Consider the following 26,735-nt stretch of genomic DNA (forward strand, 5'->3'; position numbering starts at 1 on the left):
TAACTGATCAAATATACGAAACTATATAGATCTTCTGTATTAATAAATGTATAGATCAAGAAATGTACCATTCTTTTAACCCAGGACTAGCCTGTGATCAATTTTCAGTGTATTAAACATGTTACAATCAATGTTAACTCTGACGCTCAATATAATATTGTTTAATTAAAACAAAGCATTCTATTACTTATTTTATACTTTTTATTAGGAAATAATAACCAAGATATTGAAATTCCCAACCACCAATCTTTTAGTTAATTTGGGAGGACACAAGAATTACTGCATGTCCGTCAACAAGTTGTTCCAGTTGTGTAAATCCCTAACTGCTTAGCAAATTTAAAAAAATAGATTAATTAATTTTTAACTTATAACAATTTTAATATCTGGTGGCAATAAAAAGCATATTAAATCAATGAAGAGAACACACTAAAATCTTACGATGCACAATGCGGCAAATGGGTAAAACATATCTTACATGGCTAAGCATACTGCTCACCTAGTTGTGTAACGCGGCCGCCACAACAGAGTTTTTTTAAAACATATATTACTATTTCTTCTTCCAAGAAACAGAAAATAAAACTAAAACATTGACAAAAATTAGATTTAAAAAAATTCTAAATGCACGTAAATTGTATCCTGGCCAATTATGTTTAGCCATTCTTTATTGTTATGGGCTGTTCAGTTCTCTGAATATATCTGCTAGGTATCGTTGATATGGTCTATACTGGTTTCTTTACTAATAAGATGATACATTTCACTTTGTTTCGTTAATGGAAGCACTGAATTGAACACCTGTTTGTTGGAACATTTTGTCATTGTTTCCATTGGTCAGCTAAATGCAAGGTTAGGTGAGATGCTTGTTTTTGTTTAGTTGTGATATATTGATATCAGAATGGTTGTAAAAAATGTGGTATTCTGTTGGTGCTTTGTTATTAGACATAATTACAAATGCAATTCTGATGTCAATAATAGTGATGGAAGTGTGGAAGATGTTAATATTTCCCGTCCAGTGAAATCATACAACCATTAATATTTTCCTTTACTTTATTTTTAAAATTATTTAAGATATATGCATGAAAATTGTTATTTATGTAAAAAATTGTCATTTTTTGATCAAATATATTAGATTTAGTTAGAATGAAAAATAAAACAATAATTAGGATGTTTCAGAAATTTTAAAAATTTATATTAATATTTACAATACTAATCAATTTGAAAAATTAATAATTTTATTACAAATAATATAGTATTTAGTATATGAAATTAAGATTTGACTATAAGACAGTGGTAAAAAAACTTGTTGCTCTATTTTTTATGGATTTTGTTTTAGAAGCTATTAACCAGTCTTACATTTTACCCAATTGAATTACTGCTACTGACCCTGCAGAGGTCTCAATAAACACTTCCTTAATAGGTAAAACTGTCCCAAGTTAAATCATAAAAATTATATAAAAGTTGGAGTTAGTATTTGATTTATAATTTTAGATATTTAGACTTTCCTACAGTTTAAATGTAGTTTTCTAAGTCTTGTAAGACCCTTGAAATATGTTTATACTTCTGCAGATACTGTTAAATTAAACTTTATTTTGATAATTAATTATCCTAATCCGACATTTTTAGTTTAAACAGTTGATTAATCAAAGTAGTTAAAAAAAATAAACAACTACTCTCCCTCAAAGAAATAATTTTTCTCTTGCTATAAAATATTCCTGTCTATGAATCACATTTAAACTATAATCACATGAATGCATAAATCCACAAAAACTATATGAAGAGCTCACAATTATCTCCTAATGTTACAGCTGTTTCTAAATAGGCGTTTTTAAACTGAAATGATTACAGTCAATACATAAATATCATTAAGGAAATGACAGAACTAGATTTATGAGGTTCTCATGATTCTGCAAAAACTAAAGACCCTTTATTTTTTCGTTGACTATAAGAGCAGTTTTATTGCTTGTGTAGTTAATGCAGCAATGTATTGGCTCACCTTTCAGAATTTATTCGCTCTAGTTTTTCAAATTCTGTGTATATGTAAGAAACGTATTCAACACATATGTATATTCCTCAGGTGTAAGCATGTTTTCAATTGAATAATTTATTTACAGTTTTGTGTATAGTTAAGTGTCAAGTAGTTGTCAGTTTGCGAACTATAAAAACAACTGAATAATTCTTCATAAAAAATAAGACAGACTTAGATGGTTCATATAAAAAATAGATAATAAACACGCTGGTTCAATATAAGAATTTAAAAAGTTACTGTACATTTTTTATCATAATACTAAAATATTAAATTAATATATTCACAAGTTAAATACAAACAAAGAAATATTGATCAATTTTAGTACCCTGAGATCATTTTCGGAGGCGTTGAGGGGAAGGTTGCCAAGAAACAGCTGATGATCATCAGGGTACTGAGCCTGGGTGTTGATGGGTCTCCTGCGTTCTCCATCGAGCCCTTGGTCGTCTCTGTATCCTGTAATAATGTCCAATATAATCACATTCTAATTTAATAACTTTATCTGTTTGAACACAACCTACTAGGTAGTGCACAAATATCATATAGTATATAAACCTTTTTTTTTAAGTTAAAAGTGGAGTTTATGGAATGAACTGTTGTTGCTAATTTACATTATATACTGTATTTAAGTCATAAAAATTAAATTAAACAGTGTTAATTTGTTAATTTAATTAATTTTCCTTTAAAACTTTAATGTAAATTGCATTCATAGCCTTTCAGGAATACAATATGAAAATAGACAATAGGCTAAGATTTTCTTTCTATAAGGTATTTAATTAGATGATGATTTAAATTAATTTTTCTTGAAATTCAATATATTTATATCATCCTTTACTGTTTTATAAATTAAACAGCTATTTTACACCAAGTGGGGTGCCAGTAGTAAATGTTGAAACCTTGCAATAATATGCTATGCTATTGCATGCTCTAGTACTACATAGTCGAGCGATCACTTTTGTAAAACTGATCATCATTAGAAAAACTATTCCACTTTGTAATTAATAATATTGTGTGAAATACATATGCTTCAATTACACAAAAAGTGAAAATTGAAATGACACAACTGTTATCACTGACTGTACTCACCATAGTCCCTGTTATCCTCGACAGGCGGCCTGGACATAGGAGGCCGGTTCATGTCTCCCCCCCGTCCCATGCCTCTCATGTTGGGAATGCCCCGCTGTGATCTAATGCCACCCCGTCCTCCTGTTGTATTTATCTCGTTGTTGCGATTCTCTAGCCTTGTCATGGATGGCGGCTGCAAAAAATAACTAAGTTAGTAGAACATATAACTAACAAAAAATGAACTGATGGCGGCTGCACAAAAATAACTAAGTTAGTAGAATATATAACTAACAAAAAATGAACTATCTCAGGTTTTAACATGAGCATTTTGATAGGGTAGGAAGTTGTCATACCAAACCTTTACCAGATGAGACGATTATTCTTCTTCTTAGTAACATAAAACATTAAAATAAAAACGCAGATAAATTTAATATGTTATTTCACACCACTTGGTGCTTTGTCAACCCGGGGCTTGTGTTAACTCCTGGCTGGCAAACTGTTTCCACACCACCACTGCTACGTCACGAACGGTGACTAACTTCGTCACACAGGCATCTGCACTGCGCTTGCTTGTATTCACAAATAACAACACAACTGTCCACTTGCTTTGATAGTACAGTAAGTTGTTTCATTAGTGACTGAATGAGTAAACTAATGGCAATTATTTGTGTAACATGGAAGCAATTATATTATTTTACAGTGCCGTACTGATAAGTAAATACAAATATTCCGCAAAAGTGTTGTATTCCAGGCTGCATTTTTAACCCTTTGAGTGCCACAGCGTCGCTAATTTTGACGGTACGAAAAGTGCAAAAAGTGCCAGCGTCGCCAATTTTGACGTTTCGTATTTCGATAATATTTTATATAGTACAAGATTATTTTGGCCAAATAATCAGACGGCTGTATTCAATAGGATCCAAACTATCAATAAATACGAGTTTTATGTTGTTTCTCTACTATTTTATCTGTGAAACGTATGTTGTTTGGGTACTTATCAAGAAGCCACTATTTTTGGACGAGTTTTCCTTATCGGGGACAAAATAAATTACAGTATTAAAAACAACTGACTTTATTTAACCTATTTTGGAATTTACAAGTTATTACGACAATCAATTAAATCAAAAACTATAAGAACAACGTTTCATTATTCGAAAATGTCAGGTCATTCGTGTGTCTATTTGGAGACAATTGGAGATAGGAAGTATGACTCATCGAGTATTTTAAGATTCATTATGGAAGAAGGAACGTATAACGAAGTTTATTTTGATCTCTGATAAGGAAAACTCGTCCAAAAATAATGGGCTGTGATAAGTACCTGTACGATGATTCTGTCTTCTAGTCACGCGACGTAGCGGACGAGTACCGTGTTGCGTAACGGCATTTCTTGTTGTTTATGTGCCGATAACCAAGCATTTGAGTAAATACAAAATAAAATATTAACTTATGAATATTTTACTGTATTTCTTTACAAAACTAATGTATGATTTGAGTTGTGTTCAAGCGAAAAACGTGAATTTTCAGTGTAAATATTATTAGGGTTATTGTTTAGTAAATGTAAAGTTTTATGTAAATATGTTAGCAAGTATTTGTTTCTAAATTTACTAATCATATTTATTTGTGTTATATTAATGTTTTATTAAATTTATTGGGAAAACTACATCATTACTAAGTAATTTCTAAACTCTGACAAATTAAGTACAGTTTATAAAATGTCGTACCGGGCAGCATTTTGTTAATACATATAATGCCATGTTTTTAAAGTTCTAGAATAAGATATTACACATGGGTTTTATTTAGAATCATATGGCCTTTATCATGGTATAAAGAAAAAAAAATCTTAAAAATACCGTATACACACAAATTATGTCGAAACTTAACTTTTTATACAAAAGTAAAAAACTTTTTTTATAAATACTGAAATTTTTATATTTCTATAAATCAAATTTTATTTGTAACGATATGTATCACATTCTGCATTTAATAAGAAAAAAAACAACAACAAAATGATAGAAATCTGTTTGGATAGTTATTTTACAACCGCTTTTTCCCCAAAAGCTTACAAATATGCGAAAAACAGCGTGGCACTTTATGCATATGCCTTCGGAAAATACCCGTGGCACTCAAAGGGTTAATTATGATGGAACAAAACTAAAGTCAGTATGAAGATTTCCAATAAATAATGATTTAAGGCAAATATAAGTTAGATCTATTCTATTCTATTCATCAGGCCAATTTTGAACGTAATAAAAATTAAGTATTTTGCGAAGATCATTTTGTTCATTGCGCTGCTGCAATTAACAATTAACTACATGTTTTCAGTGTGAAATATCTCATTTGATTTCATTAAAAAAGTTAGTGTCTAGTTTTGCAACATACTGATAAAAAATTATACTGAGTGTTAAAGACATATTACATAGTTTAAAAAAGATAAGAAACAAACTAAAAAATGTCAGCAACACAACATATGAAAATAAATGTATTTAATAAACTAACTCTGTTTTTGTCATTACTAATTAGTTGATTGGTAATAATTGTACATAATTGGTATCACTTTATTCTCTCAATAATGTAGATCAAAATTATATACAGTTTGTACATATATTGAGCAATAAATGTGGAACTAGATAAGTAAGAGAACGCGATTGCGGGTCCCCACAATGCTTTGCAAACTAGCACAGTTCAGATTCTCAGCTATCGTTCTTGACATCACAATAGAGCCTGCCGGCCCGGTGTTTATGCTGGCCCATACAACCACAGAGAGATTTAATTTCATGAGTCCAGTGTTGTCAAATTGCAGAAACAAAGAGGTTGCACTTTCACTGAGTCTTATTTTACACACTATACAATATTAACACACAATGCTGTATCTGATCTAGAAGCTGCTATATGTGTTATATGCTGTAATGTTCTGAACCTATTGATGACCCAAAAGTGACTCTTTCCTTTTGACCATTTCTCCTGATTGGGCTTGTGCAGGACAGTGATACAAGGACTTATCTTTACAGTCAAATCCCCCTCACACCATAAACTTATTATTATAGGTAAGGATGATGACAGGTTTCTTCACTGGAGATTTTCAAAGTCTAATAATAACTTTTTTTCAGCATGACTAACAGAAGAAATCAGGTAGACAGGATACCTAGGTTTCTCTTTGTAGCCAACAAGGACCTGAACCTTCCTGTAGTACCTAGTCCCATGTACCAAGCTTAGCATCCGTCAGACTTTTTGATAGGTCCTTCGACCTCCTATTAGATGCTTCCTGCCCAGAATCGTTCTAGTCAGTCACAGGATCATCAGAGCCTGACTCTGCTATTAGAAGACCGATCAAAGTAATTATTGCTCGTGTTTGGGTAAGATATAAAAAAATTAAATCTAGCTATGAATAATAAAACTAAATTACGAACGAAAAAGTATTTTTCATTTTATAGTTAACTAAATTTACACAACACTGCACAATGGAATTGATTTACACTAATTCACTAATCACAGATTTTTCAATATCACGTCACGAATTTACTTATAAAAATTTTGTATAAATGTATAAGGAACTTATAAAACACTAATAATACTAATAATAAACTAGTAATAATCAAATACTGTCTTCATGTTAAGCCAGTGTTATGGCCTTGGTCAAGTAACAGGCTATATCACCAAACGTAAAAGACAACGTCATAAAACGGCGAACTGGTTGCACACTTTTTAGCAAATATGTTTCAAGTTGTCATTGTCATGTGATAAGACAAATCAGCTACTCTACCTCAATGCAGTGGTATACGAATCAAGTTGATTGTGTTGACGTGTGCACTATACAAATGTAACAAGCGCATATCAGATCGACTACCACATGTGAGTGAGAATGGATCGACTAGGTACAATCAACCACTTCTAGAATTAAATTTAGAGCACTGGTTCAGGGTAAAATAAAATGTTTTTTTAAACCTCTACAAATATGTTTAAAACACTGTGCCAATATGAGAAATTCCGTAACAAGTTCTAGGGATAACATCTTAGACAGACAAAACAAATAATAATTACTGGTGAAGGTGGAGACTTGGAAGGTGCATTCGGACTGGTATTGAAGTTTGATGATCCGCCGCCAGTAGACTTGACCAGAGTGGAAGCGTAAGTTTTGGGCTCATTAGATAAAACTGCAACAAAACAATAACATGTACTAATTATTTATTTTAAACAAACTCTCCAATAATATTAAGTTTTTATTATTGTGAGGCCTTTCGTACTCAATGAGTCCGATATTATTGGAGAGTTTGTTTAAAGTAATATATAATTTCCAATAAGACAAGAACTTCAAGAATGTATGTACTAATTATACATATCATTTATTGAGACTATTCATTATGACAAAATTTGTTCATCATAAAAGGCCAATTAAAAATTACTTGCGTAAATTACTAATTGAACACCTTTTCAAGAGTAAAAATGAGGATATTAAACGAATTACTGGACAGGCTCAATGTCCAACTTGAGCATCAAAAGTATTTGAAGAAAAACTTCCCAAAGATTATACAAATAATGGTGAGAATGATTCTGAATTTCTTCCTGGCCCTTTTGAATTAGTGAGTGAGAAGAATGTTGCATCAAGTGGCATCCATTTTTGAAACTTTGGAATTTTCTCCTTTATGTAAAATAACAAAGATTAATACAAAACAACAACTATCAGCTTAGCAAAAAAAAAACTGATGAAATTACAAGCACAATAGTCAAAAAGAAATTTTGAAGAATCTCTATAATGACTTAAAAATATATTTGAGCATTCTGGTGTGTTCGGTAAGGTTAAGCTAGGCAACTGGTAAATGATCAGGGTATCTTAACACATCTTTCAAAAAGACAGTGCAACAAAATAAGTGAAGCTATTATTAACTATGTTAAGTTTTACAATAATGATGAAAATATACACTTATGCCTTGGTAAAAAGGAATGCGTTTTAACTATAATTGACAATGTCAAGGTGCAGAAACAGAAAAGGTTCTCACTCAACAAACTCTTTAGCTCATTTAAACAGAAATATCCAGATCACAAAATTGTCCGCTCTATGTATTGCGCTTTAGGACCAAAGTTGTGCGTTCTTCCGGATTCATTAGTAACACATAGTGTATGTGTTTGCAAACATCACCAAAACACAAAGCTTAGGATAGATAGAAGAGCAAAACTTAATACAAATTATAAAGACCCCACAGCTTTCATGGTATGTGATATTGAAAATGAAACATGTATGCTTCACACCTATTCAGAATGTCCTGGACCAGATACCCTGCTTGATGTCTTACAAAATGAAATTGACACTATGCCTGATGAAGTAGTTTTCCAGCAGTGGGTGCAAACCCATTAGAGCTCAAGTCATAACACAAGTAATGTCCAGTCAGGAGTTTCTGCATTCTCTTGTTGATAATACAGAAATGTTATATCAAAAGTTCAAGCTTAACATTTCAAGGAAACTAAAGAAAACTTGGAGGATAACTACTGTTTAGTGATCGGTGATTTTGCAGAAAACTTTACATTCACAGTGTAGGGTGAAATACAAAGTTTTCATTGGTATTAATTTAGCAACACAAGCAACTCATGACATGTTTCAAGAAGCTCTTATCATCATTTACCATTTCAAGAAGTTCCTAAGAAACCTGAACGCTTGAACAATAAACTTGATTGATTTTGAAGGACATCTGGAACGAGCATCATCTTCTGTGGATGTTCAGCCATCTTTAAACCTCTTGTACCACTGATGACAACATGATCGGCTTAAACATTCTTCACCAAAAGCATCTTGTTTCAGAAAACGTTTTATTCAGTTTCACAAATAACTTCACACAAACATGTTGCTCTTCTTTCGCATTCATTTTCATTAAACAAGATAAAATGAATAGCCAAAATCCACAAAACTAACCTTTCGAGGTTAACTTTGTTTCACTTAACATTTTTGATTCACTGACGTTATGGGAGATCTGAAACAACAGCTGTGCTACTGTTGAGTCAAAAGAATACGCTGTCAACTGCATCGATATGCAACATTTCTTTTGATCACTCCTTGTATGTTCCCTCACATAACAATCAAATAAGGTATTTTGTTATTTCCAAAGGCTCAAGCTTTTATGATTATCAGACTTCAATGTTATTTAAAAATGTGTCATCTTTCACAAAATAATGACTTTGTTGCCTGTATATATGATGAGAAGTGGTGGTTTGAAAAGATAATAATGCAGCATTTTCCTGTGCATTTCTTTCATCCTTCTGGACCAAAAACTGTTTTTCAACTGTAAAAAATGTATACTGCTTAGGTACCTGTAAAGAAAGCAGTACGAAAAATGACTATTGGAACTCACAACAATGTCTGGAAGAACAAACAACATAACTGATAAACTATGTAATGAATTATCATGTTTGTTCAATTCCTTAATCAAAATTAGAGCTGGCAAGTAGTTATAAGTAAAGTTTAACACATTAATATAGAGAAAAACATTAATGTGAGTACACTTATGCCAGTGTAATACATAACACGTATGGGTAGGTTAAGATCAAGAAATGTACCATCGGTACTATTAGTACTGTCCATTATTATTAAAAAGAAGTAATTAAAAGTGTATTGTTAATTTCGTGATTTAAAAGCATCAAGTTTGTCAGTTGATCATTTTAAAGCCTATAGTTTCAAATTTAGCATTTCACAAGTGTAATAAAAAAAGGTAGCATTTTTACTGAAATTCACAGGTCTGGAACTCAAAATGTAGTTGAGTCCTCAGCCATGATTTTGTCATGGAATATTCTTATTAATAAAGAACATTTTATAAACTTTTCACTTATTTTTAAATTTAAATCCTTTTCAGATACTGACTTTTGAAAATTTGTATTAACATGTTTTCGGCCATTTTTGTAAAGTCGTAGAAAAAATTTTCTTTCCAAGACTGAAATAAAATGTTATTAATAAATTGTTATTTTTAATTGTTAATGCTAAAAAATATCTGACACACAAGACCAACCACATAATAAAAAATGTCAAAAATGACTAGGAGGTTATCTAATCACTGTAAGGATAAGTCTTGATAATTTTATCATGTACCCATTGGAAAATTAATACCTTTGTTTTATAAAACACATTTTCCTTAATTATCTAGTTTTATTGCCAACTTTTACACTTTATTAAGAATCTAAATAATATCTAATTTAATATAAAAAGTTTTATGAAAATATTTTACCAAATACACATTGTGTGTGTGTGTACATCATAATGTACGAGTTTTTTGTTGAATCATTGCAGACCATCCTCTTAAGAGGTAGATTGGTGATCACCTAAAATAAATTATTTTGGCCAACAGTGATTTAAATTTTAGATGTAATTCCACAATTTAAACATACTATTATCTGTAGCTGGCTGATCCTGCTCCGTAACTGTGTTGTAGTCATCAACCGGTTTGTCCTCTGGCACCTCCTCGGACACAAATTCCTCCTCTGGCTCTGGCTCACATTCCTCACTCTGATATCCACAGGCCTGTCAATATAATCATACATTAGAGAAACATGCTGTTGTCTGTCATAGTCTTCTTAAAACATAGTAAACCTACTTATTCTCTGCCATCAGTAAAATGCTCTTGCGCCTAATGAATGGTTGCTATGATCAATATATATATAACTACGTGTTACTTAGATTAAAAAACCATTTTTAAGTTTGTTTTGCAGAAAATTATATTCAGTATTGCTAATACCTTTGTACGATGTTTATAACTCTATGTTGTTCAACTGCCACCTGGGAATGAACATATTAAATACTTTGTAACAGATAACAGTGAACACTGACCACATGCGGTTGAGAGATGATATCGAAAGTAGGGGTGGTGGGGGCAGGAGGTGGCGGGGCCTGTGGCAGAGGCTGGGCAGGAACCTGAGGCTCCTCTACATGGGGAGTCCCGTTCACAGCTGGTATTTGAGGAGCACTCACGTAGAACTGAGCTTGCTGCTCTACTGCCTGCTGAACATTTACAACAAGTCTCTTTATATATTATTTAAATACATCCAATAACACCAAATTTTATATGCAGTCATAAACTGCGTACAGTAAATAATTTTAAACATTTTGCTTTTAAATAATATTGTTAAACATCCATAGAATAAAATTATTGTACTGTATTGAATAATTTATTATAAAATTCAAATACAAATAATGATTAAAATAAAATATTAATAATACAATTACAATTACTTAAATACACCACCTTCATCATTCCAGATATAAGGAGTTTTTTTTTTTCTAATTTTATTCTAAAAAACAATCAAATGTAAACATTATGCCTATTATACAAAGCAACAAATACTCTCTTCTATTCTGATTTCCTACCCTATCTTGTAAAAGTTGAGCTTAGTTTCCCACCAATATATAATATTGTTCTATTAACTTTGTAAAAAATTGTCATGCACTCAGAGCTTTTAATAGTTTTGAACAACAGTCAACCCACAATTATTTTGAGGATTCTAACTTGTGTAGTAGGAAGTTTACATATTTAAAACTTAATAATACAAAACTTAAATTTAAATGCATATAAATGCATTACACTTCTGCGCAAATGTAGCACAAATGCTAACATAGAGCAATGGTACACAATGTAGTATGCTTTTGTAATAGTATTTTAATAGTTTAAAGAAATATCTGTTATATTAAACCTCATATAAAACATAAGTACTTTACTTTTAATTTTTAAGGTACAAGAAAAAACTGATAATTAATACACACTTATTTGATGTACATTTAGAGACAAACAAAATTAACGATTTTCACATAACAATACCCCTTAAAATTTTAGCTGGAAAGTGCTTACTTTTACAGATTAACTTTTAAACTAAAAGTTAGCTATTGCCAGTAAAAGAAAATTTAACATTCATTCACTAAAAGAAATGGATTACTTTCAAAAGTATTTACTTCAAATTTAAGGGCACAACATTTTTGATTTTTCAGTATTTAGCAATAACTAGGAGTCCGATAATAGAAAATCCAAATTAGGAGTCCTAATCTGTAAAACAGATCCTGATAACCCACAGATCCAGATAAATTCTTTTTAAAAGTGAGCAATAACCATGACATTTTAATAATATAAATCTTTTATAATGCATAAATGAAGAGCTCTGTTGCTAATTACTATAAAGTTAGATTTTTATTATTTTAAAATAAACCTTATAATAAGGCTTTGTTTGGTTAAAATGTAAAGAATATGGAACTGATGTCAGACAAAGTAAGTTATATTTACCACTTGCAAGATCTCTGGTTGAGGCGGATGCTCCGACTCTTCATCATCTGCCTCGTAATGGTGGGACTCTGCGTCTGCCTCTTCGTCCCCAAACACCAAATCCTGTGAACAATAAAACCCGCCTGACTCTTATATTCATTAGAAATAAAGTTATATTATTAGATTAATTTAAATAATTAAAATAACCTACCTATATACTAATTTTAGATTAGGAGTGTGTAAGACTTGACTTTTTAAAACTTCCTAGAAATATCTTCCAACCTTTAGTTAAATTTAATGGCTTCATTTTAAAATTTAGTTATCAGGAGTGCTTTACTTACAGTATTCATAGATTACTAATACTCTGCAGTCACCTACCTGGTAGCGGAAGATGTCGTTGTGTACATAATATTGTTTGGGCGATTGTGCACCCAAAACAAAGGTTTGGGTGAAGCGACGCATGGGTTGTCCTCCATTACTCAATTCTCCAGTAACCTTGAACAAGCCCATCAGTTAAATCCAGAACTTATGTGACAGCCAAACTACTTATCATATTGCCAAGATGGATGATGTGGATTTCAACATGGATTTACATAAACTATTTTGAAAATCAATTTATTAATAAAGAGTTTATTGTTATTTTACAATACATTGCATGGCATTGTCTAAACAGTGGTTGTTATTGTATAGGCCTAGGCCTAATATAAAATTATACATTATAAAGCAAGGTGTAAAATTAACTTAAAATTTATAAAATATACAAGAGTGATGTCACATGATTAGGCTAAAAATTTGTCTATATATCACAGTACACACTGACAATATACAAGCATTTCTCAGCAACCATAATTTGTTTTAAATTTGTCAAAGGAGGCATGCATATGACTTCACTTTAGGTAATACATAGAATAGCTGAACACATTGATGTACAAAGCTTTTATGAGGGCTAGCGTAGACACATCTTTTTGTGACAAAATGTTGCCTATTTCTTGTCTCATAGCCATGAATATCAGTTACAAGTTGATTTACATTAAAATATTTACAAACCTGGACTACAACCCCATTGCCAAGAGTGGCCTGCGAGTCCACCTGGGTGATCTTGGCATGACAGTCTCGGAAATTGAGTTGTTGGATACACTGATGAATCTGCTTTTGGCCAACTGCAGGTTTCCCCTCTCGATTGAAAGCTTCCAAACCCCCATGAACAAATGATGAGTTGTTGTTGTAAAATCTGAAACAATAATTATTTTCAAATACCAAAATTTTGGAATATATTTATATTTGGATAAGAAAATATGCTCATTAATCTGTCAAATTTTCATACATTTTAGAAATATTAAAATGTTGGTACTTTGGTATTAATCGCAGACCACTCTGTCCCTATTTATTACTTATTATGCAATATAAGTAGGTTTAAATTAGGTTATAATTTGTCCTTTTCTTTTTGACTGCTAGGGATCTCGCTACGAGACGATGTAAAAACACGGTTAAGTGCAGAGTCTCGCTCCGAGACGATACGTTCCTACGCGAAGAGTGCCGGAGTCTCGGAACGAGACGATTTCTATTTATTTGTAGTACCTCTATAACTTATCCCATACTGGCTGATATCATACCAAAGGCCAATACATTAACTTAACTATCATACCAAAGGCCAATACATTAACTTAACTAATCATTTCAACTATTGTTTCTACTTTTTAATACTGCTAGGTGCCATAAACAACTAACTAAAATACAACACTTTCTCAGTTGGATCGCGATCACAGTGTCGTGACTAGTAAAGGAGCGTTTTTATTAATTTACAATGTTTCTAAGTTATATTAGATATTAAAATTAATTAAAAAAAAGTAATGACAGTCACTTCCGAGTGTCCATGATGACAGTGTTGTAGAGCTCGTTTGAAAGTTTTCTGAATAAAGTTATGTTTGTTTTGAGTTTCGTTTTAGTAATTATTGTTACATTACACATGATTTTGCATTGTTTTAAATGGCTTTTATGATTAAAACATTAAAGTTTCTAAAAGAATTTTAAAAAAAGCTTTTTATGGTAAAAAAAATAAACTTTAACTGAATATTTTTCAAAACCCTGAGCTTTTCAGCAAAACAAACCTCTAGCGCTTGAATAATTATAATAATTGTGTTTATTGTACATTAATAGGTTATTACACATAATTTTAGGGTGTTTTTAAATGCTCTTTATTATAAAAGTATTACAATTTTAAAATAAATAAAACTGGATTTTTATTTTGTTTCTGTAGAAAAGTCACTGTCTAAAGTGATTTTTATTTTTTTTATTATATAAACATCTTATTTTTATATATTTTCTGGTGTACAATTCATTTACCTTTCAAACAAATTTAAAAAGAGCTTTTAGTGATAAAAAAAATTTTAAGTGATTTTTTTTCTGAAATCTTGTATTTTAGTAAAAATAATCTCTAGCAATTAACTATTTATAACAATTTTTTTAAGGTACAATTTAAATTATTACACATGATTGTGGGATGTTTTAAAATTTACTTTATCATGAAAGTATTAAAATTTCAAAATAAAATTTTGTTATAATAGTTATTATTCACCTCTAACTTGATTTTTATTTTGTTTCTGTGGAAATGTTGCTGTTTATGGTGATTTTTTTAATTTTAAAAATTATATAAAAGTTTAAATGTTAAATAGTTTCTGATACGTAAAAAAACCATTTACTTTTAAAAAGAAGTAAAAAAGAGTTTTTATGATTAAAAATATATCTTATGTACATTTTTAACTAAACCCTTGGATTTTCATCCAAAACACTCTGACACTTTTCGCATAGTCACACAAAAAATAATTTGGCCCTTTTTAACCCTAGAAGTGTGTCCATGTTACCAAAGATAAAACGTCAGTCCATTTTTGACGTGTTGCAAGGGTTTTTTAAAAAAATCGTAAAAAATACTTAATATCAAGAAAACATATATTGTTATATATCGTTTTTCTTCTCAGAAGTTTTACTATTTGAAATAGGAATAAATCTTTTGATATTCTTTGGTTTAGTATATATTTTCATGAAAATAATGAGAAATTGCAAAAATTTTGATATGAAAATTTCAAGTTTGGACCTCTGTAAGGTATTGAAATATTACAGTAAGGTCAAAATGTTAAATGTATAAAATGTAGAGAATTCTATGCCAAATTAGGAAATATATTAAAAATTTCTATTAAACAAAAATTGTAATTTTGCCATTTGTTTTTTACTCACGCGAAAATTTACAAAAATGTACAAGGGTTTGGGCTTTTCATTTTTGTTACCTCCAAATGTGACTATATATTTATATGAAACACAGTTTTCTATTTTAAATTATACATGCTATTTGAAAACACTAAAAGTAAACAACAAAAATATAAACTATTATTTTATTATAAGCTTACAAACAAAAAATGTTTTGAAAAATGAAAATATTTTGTAACAAAATTCAGAAACAAGCTAAAAATGTTCACTTATACTTTATGTTTATGTAATTTTTGAATATACCCTTGGTACGTATGTTTGTTTAGCTAAAATAAAATATAAGATATGTTCAAATACTTTGAGAAGGAACTGAGTTATGACATTTTTTGTTAACAGTCGCACGTTGAAGAATTTACTCATAAAAAATAATCTGGTTTGCAATGTAAAAAAAATATGAAAACCTTTTTTAAATTTTTTTACTTGTTATATTATGTTAGCACATAATGTTTGAAAGAAATATACTCAATAATTTTTGAAATTGAGTAAAAAAATAATTGTTGTGCGTCAAATATTGTAAAACCTTGCATTATAAAATTTTTGACAATATATAAACAATAGATATTATAGTTCAAAATAACATTGTTTTATAATGTTGTTGTCATTTCATATGCATTTATGCAGTTGAGTATTTCAACCTGAAAAAATAGAGATCTAAATTATGAAAATCGGTAAAAAAAATAAGCTCGTGGTGAAATAAAATGGTCAACAATGGCCGACAGGGATGGGTTGGGTTGGTCTTGATGCGATGCCGTGATTCATCTCTTTCGTTACGCACTGCCGGAAACCTACTGAACTAAATTTACCGTTGAAAGATTGTACCGGTAGATAGTTTCTTTCACTTTACACCGTTTTTTTTATTTTCTTTATTGACAATAAATAACTGTGTGAATGTTATTATACTAACCAGCATAAAATATGCTGGTTTACAACTTTAGAATTGTCCCTTTTTAGAATATTCATAGTAAATCAACTATTCGTTCTAATGACTTTCTGTTTGTACTGGAAGAAAGAATATTTCATTCCGCGTCTATTGACATATGGCAGCACTGTTTGCAGGCAATACGTAACTTGCTGTGATTGGTTTAAAATGACGTATTTCTTTGACCCGGCCACCCGTGAAATTCAACTCAAATGATGACTTCTTCAGAAAACATTTCACCACGACCGTAATATTGAAGTTAGAAAATAAAAGTTTATATAGAAATTGTAGAGTGGAATCTCACAATTTCAATGATACCAAAAACATGGTGATTGTTTGAAGATAAATAATTATTTTTAATTAAAAACTGAACCGACATACAATATGCTGGTTCCGCACAACACACATAAATTACAACTGACATAAAACATGCTGGTTCCACACTTCTAGGGTTAACATAGATTTGATTTTATCTCTGGCACTAAAAGGGTGCCTTAGAGCACACAACTGGGAAACCAATAAATACAGGGTGGCCCATAAGTCAGTTGTCAGAAATGAAAATACAAAGTTACCAGAAAAGTACAAATACTTTATTTTGTACAAAGTACAGTATTATTAATGTAATTATTATTAATTATTTTAAAGAGTATCTAACCTACAATAGGTGCTCAAAGTGGCTTCCATACAAAACGCAACAAAGTGGTTGTTCTATACAAACATTGCATCTTTTCAACATTGAATTACAAATCCATTCGCAAATGTTCAGGGACTGTAGGTTTTCAAATTCTGATTCTATACGTTCCTTCAAATGATCAACGTCACGAATCTTGACAGAATAAACCTCATTTTTGAGAAAACCCCAGACTGAAAAAGTCCATGGGCGTAATATCTGGAGATCTTGGAGGCCATTCAATAGTGCCCTGTCTGCCAATCCATTCATTGAATGGTGGTTTTGTTAGTTTATCACAGCCGAAACCTGTTTATCAGAAGACAAACCACCAAACTGAGCAAGTTGCACATAAATTGACACCTTCCTGAACACCACATAATACTATTATAAAAACTCTTAAAACACTGGGTGGACATGAAACACTAACCTGTGCACATGAGTGGGCGCCTTGTTGAGCAACGTGTAATACTGTCGCACAAACTCTCTTCCCACACACTGGGGGGTTGGAGTAACATCCATGACCATTTCAGCCTCTAGGAAACGCCTCTTCAACTTTGTCCCACCAATTTAGTGTTTCATTAAAAAGTGATAACTGTAACAAATTAATTATGACATGAATAAGTTTTACTAGTAATATATTATTTATTCTGAAATAAAAATACATATTGGTTTTATGTACATGCAAGTTTTATGTACAGAGAAAAAAGAAATTTGTTTGAAAATATTATCATGTATGTTGGTATACATGTGTGAGTGATGTGAAGTTCATAATTTAGTAACAATAAACACAAAGTTAACACTTTGTACCCTGGGCCCTTAATACATGTTTCGTCGTGGCTCCCTGGGGGTTTTATGATGCTTTTAAAAAATTCTGTTATTACAGTAATTATGTTATAAACTCATACTATATATCTTTTTAAAGATAGAGATACATACTTTTTTTAATGTATACAAATATATAGTTTTATTTTCAAAATAAAATTATTACATAATATTGAATGTTATGTAAAAAATACAAAAAAAGTTTTTGCTACATAGCTTGTTAGTTCAGGTAGTTCGCCTTAGTGTGGTAATTTTTAAAGCACAATGGCCTGAATCAAATACAGGATCTCACATATTTTCGTTTATATCGTTCATAAAATCAATATTTGGTCCCAGGTGTGTATCAAAATCATCGTCACTTTCCGACTTGGAGTCAAACAAAAGATCGCGAATTGCATCACTTTTGATTTCATCGCCCATATTATTTAAACTAGAAAATAATATGTAAAGAATATAAAAAAAAATCAACGGAAAGTCGAGAAGAAAGAACAAAGCGAGTGTAAATACGAAACAAAACACACGGATAACCTTACATTGCTTGAATTTGCCTTTACTTCATTCAGTAAGAAACTTAAAAGTTCTGATTATTTACAAACAGTTAAATTCACATTTAGAATACATTATAATAATATCTGCTTCAGTATTTGTCAGCAAGATTTGTAGAAAACTTAGTAAGACATCACTAAGACTCACGAAAACACACAACTTGAAACACTACAAAGCAAACTGACAGTACAGACGATCAGTCGCGGCGCCTACGATCAGCTGTCTAGACTCGCTAGTAGTAAGACGAAAAATATACGTATTTCATTACTAAAACGTGACCCAGGGATCTCAAAACCAACAAATACGAACTTAGACAACCAATGAACATAATCAAAATGTTTTAATCCAAAAATAAGATGACTGAGCTAAATAATAGAATTAAATAACACGACCCGAGCTATACTCAGGCGCCAGTAGCAGGCGCTGCCGACGCGGCCCGACTTATACTCGGGCTCAGGGTACAAAGTGTTAAGAGTTTTAGCTTATATAATTTCAATTGTGACAGAAACAATACAAAATGATTGAATCATAAAAAGTAAGGGCTCTCAGGTATAATGGTAGTAGCATGCTCACCCAGCAACAAGTATATCTGGGTTCGAATCCCGGTGAAACATGTACTTTTTGTTATTCATTCATGAATGTTAAAAGTTGTTTGACAGGAATTTGGTTTTTGTTAGTTAGGTTATTTAAACACACATGTAACAGAAACAGTCCAATACATAATAATTGAATTGTAAAAAGGACTTTGTGGTCTAAAGGAAGCATACTTTATCCAGCAAGTGACTCATCCGGGTCAGAGTCCCGGCATAGCAAGTATTATTAGTGATTGAATATTTATTAAAACTAATGTACATGATTTATAATATATATTAATAAAGAATGACGAGGAGGCATCTTCTATAATCTTGTAGGCATTTTTACAAGGCTAACTTTTTAAAGTAAGAATAGTTTTAAAAAAGGATCACGGAAAACTTTATGTATGAACTTAAATTGTATCACAAACTAAATTATGAACATTTATTCACTTATTCATTAGTCATTCTTTATTTGCACATTACTTATTATATGGGTACAAGGTACACAATACAGGTGCATCGTCAAACACAAAAATATAAACTATCCTAACTAAAGCTAAAATACATTTTGTATATTAATCTGCACTTATAACAAACCTATAAAATATGCCAACAGATAATTAATACAAATAAATAAAAAAGATAGACTAAAATATTAAAACCTATCAAAAACAGGAGGGTGCAACGAATTAGTTCCAGCTATCAAGCAGGTACTCGCTCATCCAAGGAGCAACTTCTCTACATAGTCACTATGAAAATTTTTTTATCCATGGCACCAGCTTTTGGATCCGATCTGACATTAAAACAATTAAAACATAATCAGTGTTTTACACTATATATAATAGTGTTTTACAAGTCAAGAACCTATATAAATTATATAATAATTACAGTTACACATCAAGAAGGTTAATATTACAATGGCATAATGCTAGGTGATAGAAAACAAATAATACAACAAAATAAAACAAATGGATAGCTGAATTAGATTTGAGTCCTATTATTTACATACACTGTAACTGTATAAAAATTTAGAGATTAATATTATTTTGTTTTTTCTTCAAGCAAGAAACTTTCAAACTTCAAATGTGTTCTCACAACATTGTATTTATTGTGGTTCAGTCCAAAGATATAATAAGCAAGCCAATGTTTAGTTAGTTCACCATCAGTGTTTACTAGATACTAGATAAAGCATTTACTACATGAAATAAGCTAAGAGAAAACAAAAGACAACATTGCATGTTGGTAAATATAATCAGTCACTAACTCAATGACACATCAAGAATAAACAGAGATAACAGTATCAATATTGCATTTTGTTGTGTAGGCCTGCCTAACAAAATAGAACAATAGTGCCAATGTCTTATTAGCATTTCCTTAAGTGATCCTAGAGATAATTCACACTTATAGAGTGGTGTCCTAAAATACATAGCTTCTAATACGAGGGATTTTCCAAAATAAAATCTGACTAAGGACTGACTATACAGTGGGTGGTTCATCTGTTCCCATCCAAATTTCTTGATTGGAGTTTGAGTTTTTTTTTCGCAGTATGGGGTCTGGTATTGTCTTGCAACAATACTCCAGGCGACAAAAGGCCATGTCGCTTATTCTACATTGCACATCGAAGTTTAGTCAAGGTAGCGCAGTAGGCAGCTTTATTCATATCCCTGTAAAGTCAACTCACAATTTTTCATGTCTATCCCAAAACATGGTCACCATAACCTTGAGGGTTGAAATTGTCTGCTTTGCCTTGACCTTGACTAACGTTTAGACTCGGGGATTATGTGAGAAAAGCAAGAGCAGAAGCCATTCTTTTCATTCATTGGGTCTCAGTAAACAGCGTGAGAACCCAACAGGCGCTCAATTTTCCAAAATTCAAATGTTCAATGTGATCTATGTCAGAAAAGCTGGAAGATCTGGAACTTAATCTGAAGTCTGGAAAGTACCCATTGGAAATGCCTGTGCCCATTAGTGCGTGCTTCGGTGGCGCCTTGGCACTACTTCTGACAAAAAAAAAAAAAAACGTTCAAGATAGTACCCAAATTCAAACTTAGATCACGAGAACACTTGTACAGGTTAACTCTTTAATTTTGATATTACTAATAACATATTTATGTCAACCTAATCTAAAACTACTCATATCGCGTACTAACACTGCTAAAGGCACCACCGAAGTCAGCACTAAAAACTACTCATATCGCGTACTAACACTGCCAAAGGCACCACCGAAGTCAGCACTGATAGGCAGATCATTTCCGATCAGTACTTTCCCGATCTTAGATCATGTCCTAAATCTTACGTGAACTGACATCAGAAAAGACCCACACTTATGAAATAAGACCATTCATCAATATAGTACCCAAATTCAAACTCAGATCACGTGAGTGCTTCTTAAGGTTATCTTTAACTTTATATATTTATAATATTAGGCGTACGTATGTATAGCCTAATAACAAATAATAGTTAAGGATTTTGTAGTAGTACCCATAATTGTCTAGTACAGTCAAACTGGTATTAACCACTTCCTATAAAGTTATTAGTTTATCACTTTATGTTACATTGTGGTTAGTTAAATTTTTGTAAGCTACAATATAATAAGCAGCCACCAACACAATCAGATTATGTTTATCAACTTCAAATATCGATACTATCGAATATGACATTTTGACCTATAGATATTCATAATTAATCATTGCCAGCTTTCTTTATCAAGACTAGTGGCGTCATTACCAGCTGTTGCTAGTAACGTCATTACCAACTACTGTTATTTCGTTTTTGTAGGAGAAAGCTAGTGACGAAAAGAACAATGTTGGTGAATATACAGATATTGGCTCAAAATTTTTTTATGAACACTGAGCAATGTTTTAAATTGTTACTAGATAATGACCTGGCTCCTTTAAATCCGAATTGTCCTGTTTGTATTGACGAGATGAAAACTATTATTAAAGGTCAAGTATTATTTCACTGCAAGAAAACTAAGGACAAACACAAATCTAAAAATGATCTTGAGAAGACTTTTTTTGAACATTTAAATTTGGTATCGTGAATATGATGAAAAATCATGTACTATTTTAGTTGAAATCAAACAAACTATGACTTTTAAATTAATGAATGTGTACCTGCAGGGATACCTTCAGATTGTCTAAAGTAATCGTAAGTACTAAGCTGCCCAAACTTCGTTTAAATAAAGTTTAGTTATTTTATGAATTCTGAAACATTTACATTTATTTTACATATAAAAGTATAGCTTCACTATAATAAGATTTTAAAAGCAAAACACCTAATTCAGTTCGACATTATCACTCAAAACTAATGCAAAGTAAAATCATGTTTGGAAATAAATTTAAAATTAAAATCATGCGTAATTGACTAATTTGGAGAAGAACAGTGACATATGTGTCCACTTTGTATCATAAACAATAATGTTTATCCTTGAAAATGCATTTAAGGTAAGTAAATGTTATTGTTTTGTTGAAGTTATGTTAATTATATTATACTTCAATTTGTAAATTATATTAATAGGCTATTTCCACATTAATTTCTAACCTTGAAAACTAACAAAACCATATTGTTCTTTGAAATATCTATTACATTATTTGGTCAGAAATTTTGCTTTCAGGCCTTTGGATGGTCATGAATATCAATGATTTGAATCATTCAATAGTCATAATATGATTGTATTAGTGGCCGCTTATTATACTGCAGCCTTTTTGTAAACTAACAAGCTATCACAGTAACAAGTTACAAGAACTTAATAACTCAACACAATATTCTGTAATAGGTATTGAAAAACAAGTGTATTTCCAGTCTCTAGCAGCCATTACTCAAATACCATGGTTTAGTGTCAATTACTTTGAAACGCTAATTTCAAACTGCATTACATTATAGACTTTTTAGGGGTATTTTGGGATTATACAGACCACACCAGTATGAAGAACACAAAAATATAAATTTATAGAAACAAACATGATAGAACGAAAAAACAACTATTTAATTACAAGCATTTCCAGGTATTGTTGTCGCTGTTATCTTATCTTTCTCGAGAATCCATCCCGATTACAGCAGGCCGCGCGTGGCATTACATGATTATTTAAGTTTTTTGCACGGTACATAATTGCCTTTCCATTACAATTTAATTTATATTTCTGATCAGCCCCTCTAGAATTTGATATTTTATTGATAGGGACTATCTCGAGGGATGTTTTTCTTTTGTTAACATCAGCGCGGAAGGTGCTGGCCGGAGGCACTCACATTTTGGGTGGCGGAGTGTGATCAAGAATAAAAACTAGTTTTGAGTGTTTTTTTTTTCAATAAAGAGTTTAGTTTTTGTTTTGTAATGTTTGTTTTTGTTGAATTTTTGTGTTTGGAGAAATGTAGGGTTAAAACACGGAAGTACAACAAAGCGACGCACCAGCTGACCGGGCGGCGAGACTCTGCAATCACGTTATCAACTAGACCGCTCGACTTTGACCTCTGTCTGAGGATGGGGAGGGGGTTTGCGATAAGACAATTCTTGTTTTATATTGACGAAATATAGTTCCACGCTAATCTAGTAATCAGTAGAAGCAAAATGTCAAATAACGATTCATGTTTGGGTGTGGTCGGTATAATTTCCAAAGTACCCTTTTAAGATTGTATTACAGTGAAGCTATATTTTTAAATGTCAAATAAATATATGTATTTTTGATTATAGAAAATAATACAACTTTGTTCATACTAACGGGAAGACTTTAATGAGCAGCCTACACTCATTATTCAATTGCTATTATCAAACAATTCGATATATTATACAACTTCGATGTATGTTAAAATCGTACACAATAAGAGTTAAAATAAATTACTGTAAGAAGAAGAATTACAATTTTAAATGCATAAATTTTACATACACATTACAAAACAACAAAACAACTATGGCTTAGACTTACAGATCAAAGAAACCTTATACAATATTTATAACTTGCCCAGCTTGATATCAATAGGTAACCGCTTTTGTGAAATGGAGGAAAGAATTCTCCCTAAGTGTTACCAGAAGCCAAACCCACATGTCAAAGCTACTTAAACAAATCTCGTTACTTGTGAGAAATTCTTGCACATTTTCCTCATATTCATCGCCATTTTCAAAGTCTCAAAATATTAGTTATACTTCTTGTTGTTAATTTACATTAAAATTAATATAACTAATAAGTTGAAATCATATGCTAAGTTAAATAAATTGTAATATCGAATTATCCTGCACATAAAATAATCGAACCATCCGATAATAGCAATCTAATAACAAGTGTAGGTCGCTTATTAAAGTCTACCCATACTAACTTTGAGCACCGTAGTTTATTAATTACAGGATGAACATTTCTGATAGTATTTAAATAATTCTAATTGATGATTCCAGATTATCAATCACTCGAGTGTTTTATATTTATTATACTGCAGCCTAAAACACTGCAATATGACAAATGTTATTTATGTAGACTACATACCTAGTCTATTATAAATTTTTGTTTCTAATTTCTAAAAATAATAATAAATAAGAATACATTAAAATATACCCTGCTATTCCAAAATTCAAATGGTGGATAAATAAGGATATATGTTTTCTGACATCTAAAGATTCGTCAGAAAATGCCATAAACAGCAAACCCATAAAATGGTTGTAAGGATAAAACACTTAGCCTAAACCCTGTAAATCAAGTGTAAGTCAAATTAAATACTCCTGTCAGAACCTATCCTACAAATGTTAATATGACATGTATCAACACATTAGATTTGAAATCTCGGTATCAATTTACAAAATCGTGACCATGGAAAGGTATGTTCATTTTTTTTTCCTGAAAACTACAATTTTTCCTGAAAACAATAGTGAAGAAAAAATTCGTCGGCAACGAAAATCAAAGGAGTTACGATTTTTTGAAATCCTCTGAAAACTCTGTTTTTTGACAGTACCTCTGGCAATTTTACTGAAATGATGACGTTAATCCTGTCAACGATGCCTGCCCGCTGCGCAGTGCTGCGCACTGCTTGCTCTTTTAGAAAAAAAATTAACTCGAGCTTGCAAAAGTCGAATCCCAGATCACGTGATGCCCCTGATCCTTAACCCTTCAAGTGTTGTTCGACAAAATTTTGTCGGTTATTTTCCATCTTTAATGCAATAATGCCCGAAAGGCATCAATATAATACAATGATATACTTTCCCCCCAGTTTATATGCACCTGTGATAATAACACTTGGCTATAAATGCCCAACCCATGAAAAAAAGTCCATTTTTCATGGTCACGGTATTGTAAATAAATACCGAAATCTCTTATCAATCAATCTAAAAACTATAGTACAAAAATAACTTAACTGAGTTAAATAAACAAATCTTACTCAAGATCTATCTAAAAACAACTGAAGACAAGATAGAGACTGCTCACATTTGGTAACATTTATATAAAATTAATATTAATAATTTACCGCAAACAGCACAAATTAACTTAGGGTATGGACTATATTAATTTAGGCTAGATAGGAATGAGCTACTCAATTGTGCTACACACATTTCAAAATGTCTAGTTTTATATTGAAATGTTTACTTAAGAGTTGAAAATTCTTGTAATCATATTCAAAACCAGTCTACCTAGTTAATTATGACAGCAGCAGGTCAATCCTATCCATTGTAGATCCAGATTGTAAAGCAACAATAAATTAATGATAGGCTGAGTAATTTTTTGTTAACTTTGAGGGCTAACCATTATGTTTAAAATAACTAAATTCATGCTAAAATGTAAGCAAGATTATTACATTGCATTGAAATTGTTGTGTGAAATAATCTGAGGTAGGCTAACCAGTACACCCTTGCTTGAATGGAACACCCCAAGGAGTATTTCTATGACATTACACCCGGCGAGTTACTCATTTGTAGTGTTAATTTCACAATTTTATTTTTTAGGAATAATTCTAATCTAATATTACGAATATAAATCACTACTTTCGCACAAAAGTGTGGAATTTGTTGATTTTATTCACAATTCGGCTACTGTAATTACGAGAGCCATATATCCCTTGGGGTTGTTAGGGATGGAGAACACAACGTGTTAGTAAATTCGTTTCAAACACTTACCCTGAGGAGAAACAGCAGCACTTAAAACGAGTATAACTAGTATTCTCTCACGATATTAAGTTGTAATTTCAGTAACCTTTAATTAAGAACGATCACAAAGAGTATAACCCGTACAAGAATTCAAAACTGGTACAGCTATGGCAACTATAGCAAGAGTCCAGACAACAGCAAGCAGCACAGAACAGAAGCACACAGATCATCTGATGAAAATGTAAAAATTTGCGCACCCATCTGCGCAACTAGGAACGGAAACTCCAATTCCTAAGTCGGTCATGGGTTAGAGAGTGAGTCCATGTTCTAAATTTTGTGAACCATTTCCGTACAATGCCACCAAAATAACACCTTTGAAACATAACTATCGTTAAAGGTTGTATATAAAGCAATATATTACTTCAATGTAACTTTATGAAAGAATAATAGTTCTTTAATTGTAATTATAATAAACAAAATAGTAGCCTACTTACTAGCACGGGGCCTAATAAATTTTTACATAAATTAACAATATTAAATTCCGTAATCAAGAAGCTTATCGATTCACACTTT

The 26,735-nt window shown here is 31.3% G+C and overlaps 1 protein-coding gene across 2 annotated transcripts in view; it reads right to left on the minus strand.

Annotated features, from left to right (window-relative positions):
- The window catches only part of LOC124359113 (ras GTPase-activating protein-binding protein 1), a 30,452-nt gene extending 4,038 nt beyond the window's left edge, over positions 1-26,414 (minus strand). Inside the window, exons 1-10 of one of the 2 annotated variants that reach the window (XM_046811568.1) lie at positions 26,193-26,414; positions 17,584-17,748; positions 13,354-13,537; positions 12,685-12,801; positions 12,328-12,429; positions 10,887-11,054; positions 10,448-10,580; positions 7,121-7,233; positions 3,107-3,278; positions 2,349-2,476 (exon numbers count right to left, since the gene is read on the minus strand). In XM_046811568.1, the coding sequence (XP_046667524.1) occupies positions 2,349-2,476; positions 3,107-3,278; positions 7,121-7,233; positions 10,448-10,580; positions 10,887-11,054; positions 12,328-12,429; positions 12,685-12,801; positions 13,354-13,537; positions 17,584-17,681 (1,215 nt within the window). In that variant the 5' untranslated portion in view covers positions 17,682-17,748; positions 26,193-26,414. Of the gene's footprint in view, positions 1-2,348; positions 2,477-3,106; positions 3,279-7,120; positions 7,234-10,447; positions 10,581-10,886; positions 11,058-12,327; positions 12,430-12,684; positions 12,802-13,353; positions 13,538-17,583; positions 17,749-26,192 lie in introns of both variants that reach the window. The other variant, XM_046811567.1, reaches the window with a different exon arrangement.
- Positions 26,415-26,735: the final 321 nt, after the last annotated feature.

The sequence above is a fragment of the Homalodisca vitripennis genome, chromosome 4, assembly GCF_021130785.1.
Source record: "Homalodisca vitripennis isolate AUS2020 chromosome 4, UT_GWSS_2.1, whole genome shotgun sequence".
Classification (NCBI taxonomy): domain Eukaryota; kingdom Metazoa; phylum Arthropoda; class Insecta; order Hemiptera; family Cicadellidae; genus Homalodisca; species Homalodisca vitripennis.